This window comes from Gavialis gangeticus, unplaced genomic scaffold (genome assembly GCF_001723915.1).
Source record: "Gavialis gangeticus isolate Ggan-Ray unplaced genomic scaffold, GavGan_comp1, whole genome shotgun sequence".
Taxonomy (NCBI): Eukaryota; Metazoa; Chordata; order Crocodylia; family Gavialidae; genus Gavialis; species Gavialis gangeticus.
The window spans coordinates 124,877,463-124,886,079 of record NW_017729022.1 but is presented as its reverse complement, the minus strand read 5'-3'; the positions used below and the strand labels follow the sequence as shown (position 1 = coordinate 124,886,079).

The 8,617-nt window shown below is 41.8% G+C and overlaps 1 protein-coding gene across 2 annotated transcripts in view; it reads right to left on the bottom strand.

Annotated features, from left to right (window-relative positions):
* Nucleotides 1–8,617, bottom strand: part of RALGAPA2 (Ral GTPase activating protein catalytic alpha subunit 2) — a 437,386-nt gene that overhangs the window by 10,445 nt on the left and 418,324 nt on the right. The window contains exon 39 of one of the 2 annotated variants that reach the window (XM_019516126.1): nucleotides 4,523–4,562. The exons of the other annotated variant lie outside the window; for it this stretch is intronic. Within the exon in view, the coding sequence (XP_019371671.1) occupies nucleotides 4,558–4,562 (5 nt within the window). The 3' untranslated portion in view covers nucleotides 4,523–4,557. The remainder of the gene's footprint in view (nucleotides 1–4,522; nucleotides 4,563–8,617) is intronic. 2 annotated transcript variants of the gene reach the window in all.

The following is an 8,617-nucleotide window of genomic DNA, read 5'->3' as shown; positions in this document are numbered from 1 at the left end:
AATGCAAACAAGGCAAAAGAAAAAAAAAGGAAGGAAGCCACCATGCAGGGGAGTAAGAAACTTCTTGATAGCCCCATACAGGCTACCCAGATCCAGAGGCCCAGTGGACAGGAGTAAGCTGATACTGCAGGTACCAGTTACTTCCCAACCTTAGAAGGGTAGAGGGAATGGAGCTGGTACTGCAGTTATTCCTTACCCCTCCTTGCAGTCATAGCAAGGATGAAAAAGAGGACTTGTGGCTCTCAGAAAGGTGTCTTAGGTCCCTTATCCTTCTGGGCCACTTTTGCATTGGTGTAGCTTATACCACATCCCTTCCTGGTGCAGGACTCTGCCTGAAGGCACCATTTAGCACAAAAAAAGCTCTCTCACTCATCTATTATTAAAAGTTGCCAGGTTTTGCGTATGTATTTGCAGTACTTAATCTCTGTTGTGGGGATTGAAAATCAGTTTCCTTAGAGTGAATATTTTTGATGAAATTATAATATCTCTTAGCCCTTGACTAACAAAGGGGGAGGGAGGGAGGGAAAGCAGCAATTCCACTGGGAAGGCAGTAAATGAAATCTCCATCATTTCTGTTGTATCGCAAAACACAGTTTAAGAACTTTATGCAAAGTTCGTCAAAATCCCCAGTGGCTACAGTCTAGTCCACATGTATTTACACACTGTTGTTTTACACTAAGTTATAACTCAATTATTCCCCAAAGGGGATTATGACTCGAGGTCAGAATGCAATGGTTTGTCAGGAGAACAGATGAGGATACAGCTATTAAAATCAAAAGTAAATGAATAAAATTAAAGTGTGTGTGTATGCAACTCTTGTCTTTCCCCAATGCAATTATAATCACGCTCTGAGGAATACAAAAATGCATGCTGCAACACAGCACCGTTGTTGCTACTGTGGTTTCGACTTGTCCCAAGACAGTTCTAAGTGTGAATGCCATTTCATCAGCTCTCTCCTGGTACTGTATTTTTAAACAATGTTACCAGTTCTCCCTGTAAATCCTCAATATAAATATTTTTATTAGACATGGGACTGAAGCAAAGCTTCATATCCAAACACCTCCAAAACTCTTGGGGATGGAGGAGGAAGATTCAGAATCCAAACTCTAGATCAACATTTTGGAGGTATCTCTTACGCTTACAAGTATTTGCAGGCAAGGTTCTTTGAGTAGATGTGATATCTTTTATTAGATCAACAGAGTAGTTGGAAAAAAGTTCTTAGCAAGCTTTTGGGTCCAGTCACCCTTCTTCAGGAGCATGAACTCTAAACTGGAGCTCATTTCACAGTGTGAACCCATTTCTGATTTAGTACCCTGCTATATCTTCCAATTGCTCCATTTTTTTTTTTGTGTCACGATAATATTTTGTATAGTTACACAAGTATACCTCCTGAATGACCCAAAAAGGTTGCAGATACCACAGACAAATGCCACTGTGGAAATGCAGATGTCTCTAGACTGGAGGCTAATAACCAACTAATTATACAACAGTGCAAGGAGGGGAAAATTTGTCTTGGACACAATTGGGTAGCCCTTAGGAAAACTGTTAGGAGATCTTTCATGTCCATAAGGCCCAGATGGGACATCTGCTTGTATGGTCTTAATGGAAAGGCTTGCATGTGGTAACTTGCATGGTAGTCAAATTTACCTTGGAAGGACGAATGACTAAGTTGACTCTGCTGGGATTTCAACACACCACTCCAGTGATGTTAGGTATTTCAAACCTGATACTTAAGGATAACTAGTTTCCTTCTCCCCTCCCTGCTTGTAATGACCATAAAACTAATGGGCCAAATTCCCTTGTATATTATGAATGCTCTGTAAAACTTGGGAGAGGTAAAGGAGCTGTATGTGCAGCTTACAGGGTGCTCTGCATTGCTGGAACTGCGCAAAGCAGGCGCTGCATACTACTGACTCTAGCCGTATACATTTTTAAAGTTTTTTCATCTGAATCCTTTTGTTCTGAGGTACGACAGAAGGGGCACAGTCTAAAGATTACAGCTGGCATTCTAACCATGGCCTCTTGGCTGTAATTCCTCACTGAAGGCTGTAGGACATTTTACACAAAGTAAATTTCTTAAAACTGTGACTTAGAAGTTGTCGTCTTACAAATCAACTCCATAAAAAAAAAATTAGCAACCAGCAGATTATCTGAGCAGGTTTGGAAATTCAGTACCACTGCTGTGCGCTAGCAGCCTGAAGTTATCTTAGTATTTCTCAGAACCAAAGTCTGGAAATTCAACAGGATCCATGGTCAGCATCTTTGCTTATTTCCTTTCTACAAAGTTTAAAGCACAGGCCTCATGATGAGAGTCAGGCTTGTGATAGCTAAATCCAACTTTTTTAATGAATTCACAGCATCATGTTAAAAAAAAACAACTGAAATGATGGGTCAATTACTATTAATATTAAGCATTTATTGCTCATTTGAAAGCCAGTGCACAAACCTGATATTTGTATGTCAGACAATACCTTCCACTTACCAGTTTTACATTTTAGATCAACTGACTAACAAGGGGTGGGGGTGGGGAAGCAGTTCCAAGACATTAAAAAGAAGAAGAAAAAAAAAGTGATTTAATATGCAAAGGCATTTTCTGTGAAAAAACTGCGGAGCTGTTAGTTTGGGATTAAAAGTGGAAAATTGCTGTGTTTTCCCTAGGAAAGAAAGTGGGGGAGGGAGGTCTTGTATTTTACATTCCAGCAGCTAAGCAGAATGGCAGATGGTCAAAATAATACAATTTTCGCCAAATGGGCAAGCTCAAGCAATATTCATGCAAGTACTTAACAATACAGCTCCCGCACATGTGAAAAGCAGTGCAGTTCAAACAGGCAAGAGTGTGTAAGAAGGCACAGCCACACCTAGGTGCTCACAATCACCCACAGCATTCCATTAGCCGCCGAGTTCGTGCATTCCATCAGTCACAACTTTCTTCTGGCAAGTCCTTAACTATGCAATCAACCTTGAAGCTCCCTCTAAACCAGCTTGATTGATAGGGAGACAGCAGCTGCAGAGTGAGCAAGTAATAACCACAAAAGATAAAGGCTTTCATACAAATATTATAATTCCACTTGCAAGCTGTCTGGCACGAACTCTAATTACTTGGCCTTCTTCTTGTAATGGAAGCTTGGAACTTTATTCAGATAATACACTCCAGCCCCCTTAACTATTCATCACTACAGGGAAAAGAAACGGGACAATACATACACATACATATGTAACCGTAAAATAAACAACCAGTTACCAGAAAGGTTACAATGCTTGGGAGCGATTTCAGGATTTCTGACGGGCACACACAGAGATAGATCTAAATCTGTACGTTATGTGACCTTTTTAGAGAGTTAGTTATAACATTTATAAATCATCAAAACAATAAGGAAGAGCTGGGTAATGTCTTACTTGGTAATGAATGTTAGCTGCTGGTGAAAAAAAAATGACTCTTTTGTCACAGGGAGTCTTTTGGCTTTCTAAAATACGCCATTCAAACATAGGCTAAGCCTGAAGTAATCATTTCGCAGAATGGAAAAGAAGCAAAATAAATAAATAAGGCAACGCAGGGGAGATGAGATGACATGGTTCTCAATAACCAGCCATCAAGCTGCTCAGCTTCTAGTTTGGCAAGTTATTATTTAAAGTTTCTTGCGTTGCATCCATCTGTGAACTGGGCCTCAAGGAGTTAATGTTGTGCTTCAAGTGCTCTGTGCCTAAGCCCAGCCTACCACTGAGTGTATCCAGCCAGCATGCTGCTGTCAGGCTGCTTCCTTCCATTCGATCAGCACACTGGAAATTGCCCAGACAAACAAGCAGAACCAAGGAGTCTGCAAAGGTCACACCTGGCGTGTGGCCGGCCGGCCTGCTCTTCGGGTCCTAAACCGCACCCCCAGTCTCCAGGTTCAGGGCACTCTGTGTTTCCCCTCCTTTGTTTCCTTTTCCTCCCCCAGCTGTTCCATTCAGAGGCCCAAGCTCAGCAATCTGCCCTCCCTAGAAAGGGAGGCCCTTATTAAGCTGAGCTAACTCAAAGGGCCAGCACAGCACGTGCCGCTCCTTATCGGCCCCATCTCAAGATCCTATTCCATGGTGCTTAGGCAACAAAAAAGTAAATGGACTTAACTCCCATTGGCTCCCCTGCAGCAATGCAGACAAAAGTGCAAGGCAACAAAGACATTTTCCACTATGGCAGGTGTTGGTGTCAGATTCCGCCTGAAGCAAACAGGAGCAGAAGAAAGAACAAGTATGTGCGCTTCTCAGACATGCAGGGGCAGGGAGGCACTAGCAGGGTAAAGCAGCAGGGCTCTTAGTGCCACAGCCGAGTCAGGTGGGCACAGGCAAGGCCACTTGCCTCCAGCACAGAGCTTGTAATTCATGTTTGGTCGAGTGAAAGAGGCTGGGGATGAAGGCAACAGGGACAGAAGTGCGAGACAGAGACCCCAAGACCAGGAGCTGTTTCAGTTTGATAGCAGCAACAGAAGAGAGATGGTTAGTAAGTCTAGCAATGATGCCAGCCATGCAGCCTGCAAACTCTTACCTTTCTCAATTACCGTACTGAGAGCTTTACATATTCTAATCTAAAGGGAAAGAACACAAAATCATATCAATACAGGAACAGCACACCCGCTGCTCTGGTGTGAGGCATATGCATGAGGCTTACACACACTACTCCTGTTCAGGGGAGCAGCAGCTAAACCGAGTGTTCAGTGAGTAACTTGAAGGCATCATTTGTCAATGGAAAACACGGATACTGTTTACAGCTTGCACTGGGACCATTTGGGAGTGAGGGGGATAAGTGTGTAAGCGCAGATCTATGTTTTTCTCCAGAGCTTGTTGAAAAGGGTACAAAGGGGAAAATGTTGATGAATAACTAGAAAAAGAAATCATTTCCTTCCAACTTTAGCAACTATAAGGACGTTACTATGAAATTATAGACATTGTGCTGTTCCAGAATTGCATTCATACATCCAATGTATGTAGGGGTTGTAGAATTTCCAGCAGCTGTAAACTTTGAACCTTCAGGAAGTCTTACACAGCAATTACCTAGAAGCTAAGAGAAAAATCACAAAGTGGATAATATATAAGTTTATGTTATATGGGTTTTATAATACGGAAACCCTCTTGAGCCAGGGGGAAAAAAACCCATGTACAACTGCGTGCCTCTGTGTTCCCAACATTTCTACAATCTCGTGGACAAACAAAGTATTTGCATGAACAAATGATCTTTCAGACATCTCAGGCGTCATTTACATATGCAAATACTTGGTGTGTGTACGATTATGGAATATATATTGTGCTACCGAACACACTTTTTGTCAAGGGAGCTCAGGCTTTAAAGATCTGTTACATGTTGTCTAGAAGGGGATTACAATGTGTAGTTTGTCATTAAAAGGGAACTACATTTCTCAAGAATGGTTTATGATTCATGAAAAGTTAAGGGGACGAAGTCAACTTGAACTTTATAAAATCTATTTAAAAAAAAAATCTCCTCTAAGTTTCTGGAAGAGGTCCCTTTAAACAGCATAGAGATTCCCCTTTCTCTCCCACCAATATAGAATTTTCTTCTCTTCCTGATAACTTCTAAGGCAGTTTCCAGCAGGGGAAGATGAGCAGTCCTGAAAGCAATGCCATTAAATATACTTAGTCCCATCCCTGTTCATCCCCCCCACCTCCATCGTTCTGTGTTTGTGTTACTGGCTGCCACAGTAGCAGCTTTGCTGCTGCTATTGAAATAGCCACTTGTATTGCTGCAGAAGAACATATAATCAGAGCTGTCCTGGAGCAAGTGCATGAGGCTGATGTCATGCCACCAGCGAATGTGCCTGGAAGTACAACTCTTCACCAAAACATTAAAACCGACTAGACCGGCAGGCACGCCGAAGGCACCAAGTAAACCAAGTACAAGATTTTATTTTAATCTCTCTCCACAACAGTAAATTTTAGGTGTTATTTACAAACACAGAAAGCATGCAATTTTTACTGGGAATGGGGTTTTCCAGATCACAGTGCGCTTTTCATAGTATCTAGTTATAGTTCACATGAGTGTGGTGTGCATCAGCTTGGAGAACTGGACAAGACACGCACATTCAGGCATTTGGTGTTTTCAACTGTCACAAATTTTCCTGAAAATCCCAGTTTCAAGAATCATGTTATTAGGTGAAAAATTCAACTTTCTGGTTAAAACAAAAAATCAAGCTCTCATTGCTGAGGAAAGCTTAAATGGCTTAAAAGGCTCAACAATTGGAAAATAATACCACTTTTTTTATTTTAAGCCTCATGCCTTTTAAGCCAATCTCTAGATTTTTGGGGGCTAGGGTTATCAATATAAGGAATTACTTCATTACTGTTATATCTTAAGAGGAAGGTATCTAGGAAGCATACAAATAAAGCATGCTGCTTAAAGTGAGGAAATTCCAATCCAAGCAAAATCTCTGTACTATTAAAGAAAAAGCTGTGGGGTATGTACTGCGCTTGGTAAATGAGTGTTATTTTACCCCTTAAAATCCCACAGACAGTAAAATTCATGGCCAACAAAATTTGGAGAATGGCAGGTGAATGTATACAGTGGAGATTCAAGCCTGATCAAGTGCTTAGGCAGCAAACAACTCTCCATGCTCATTTAAAAAAAATGGCTTCAAACCTCATGGTTGTGAAGCAAATTTTCAAAAGACACACTGTGTAACAGATGCAGCAATATCTGCTTAAGTATGCGGAGAGCCTGAAACAACAGCTTCTTCGTGTTAAGCATTGCAAAGGCTGAAACTTGCTGCTCTGGGGTCATGCACGTCCATCCTACCCCACAGAGTGACCTGAGGTGGTGCTGGCCAGGGTCCACCACAGACTCCTGAATAGGTGAGGCCGATTCCTCCTCCTCAGCATGCCTCAACACATGGAGAAGTGATGTGAGGCAGCACTAGGTTTTACCCAAAGGAATGGCAATCGATTCCTCACCAGATAGCTTATTGGGTAGCCCCTGCCCTATTACTCCAAGCCTGGACGGGGACTGGATGCATTGCAATGAAAGATTTATTTAGGGATGATCCTGGGGTCCCTAATTGTCAAAGTTTGTCAACACCCACATTGACTTAACATCTGTAGAAAATGTTTAGTTAGATGCAATTCTCAATTAACACCGGAGTCTTGGTTTGAAACTTGACCACAACATTTTCTTTTCCTTCTTTTGTGCGATTCCAGGGATAAAAGAATTTATCTTACATCAGTATCACGTGTTCATTTCTGTTAATGTTCCTTTTCCCAAATATTTTTATATGTACATATGCATATATACACTCATACACACACACATCTATATGTACATCCATCTCTCTCTTACATACACACATATATTGTGTATATATAGGTGTGTGTGTGTGTGTGTGTATAGGTAGAGAGATAGATATGTAGATATATATGTTTATGTATGGATAGACACACACACAGCAAACACATGCTTGAACTGAAACATGTTATTCTGTCATTCTAGAGATCAATACCTAAACCCAAGTACAAACATGGTCACCGAGTAAGGAGGCCTCTAACATAATACACATGGACTTCAAATTTACCTCAAACCTTACTTGCTTGACATTGAAAATCTTAGTTTTAAAACATTAAATGCTAAAATAATTGAAAATATATTTCTTTAAAGACAGAGACAGTTTTTTCTGGTAAAGTGCAGTCAGTCATTCTCATGTATTTAAGTGTAGAAAGAAGCAAGGTTCATGCTCTACCGCATGGATATTATGTTCTGTATGCTTGTCCTTTGTTGCTGAGGATGGTCAAAGTGGGGCTCTATTTGTGTCCAAGCAAGAAGAAAAAGAACCACTGCATCTCATATTAGCCCCTCTAATCCTCCTGGTCAGCCTCCTCATCTCGTATTAGCCCCATCACTCCTCCTGGTCAGCCTCCTCTCCTTATCTGTCCCGTGTGGTATTTATATTGCTTCTTTTACTGTAGCATCCTAGTGCCTCACAATCCAAAGAACCTTGTCTCTCAGTCTTCAGTGCACTTATCTTTTCAACAAGGTGGTGAAGAAGGAGAGGGCTGTTTTATTGGTGGGGAGTACAGACAAGTGACAAAGTGACCTGGCTAAGGCCACCCAGAAAATGCACAGGAGAGTGAGAAACCGAAGCTGGGCCAGCATGCAAATACCTAGGCCAGGCTGCCTTATCTGTGTCCCTGTGAAGGCAGCCATCAGCACCATGGCACCTCACAGGGGTGTTCCAGGGATTCTCCAGGACAGGCTTTTTACCTCCCCTTCTACATGGTGAGGTTTTCTTGCCATCAGGGACATAATGAAATGGCTTTAACTCAAAACAATTCAAAACTCAGATGATCTACTAAAAAACGGGCAGAGCTTGAAAATCCAATGTGGCCAAGGAAGTGGCATGCATATCTTAAACTCTGCCGGGAGTCACATAGATGGATACCCAACAAATACAGACTCTTCTAGGACTTTTTTCCTTTAAGGTGTCTTGTGCCATTGCCTTGCTTCCTACATTATCTAGTTTTGCTGAACTTTCCAGGATCTTTTGACCTACATTACTCATCAGCAAACCAGACACCCCCCCCCCCCCCCAAAAAAATTCCCTCTGGGGCCCCGGGGGGGAGAAAAGCCCTCCAAGAAGTTGGC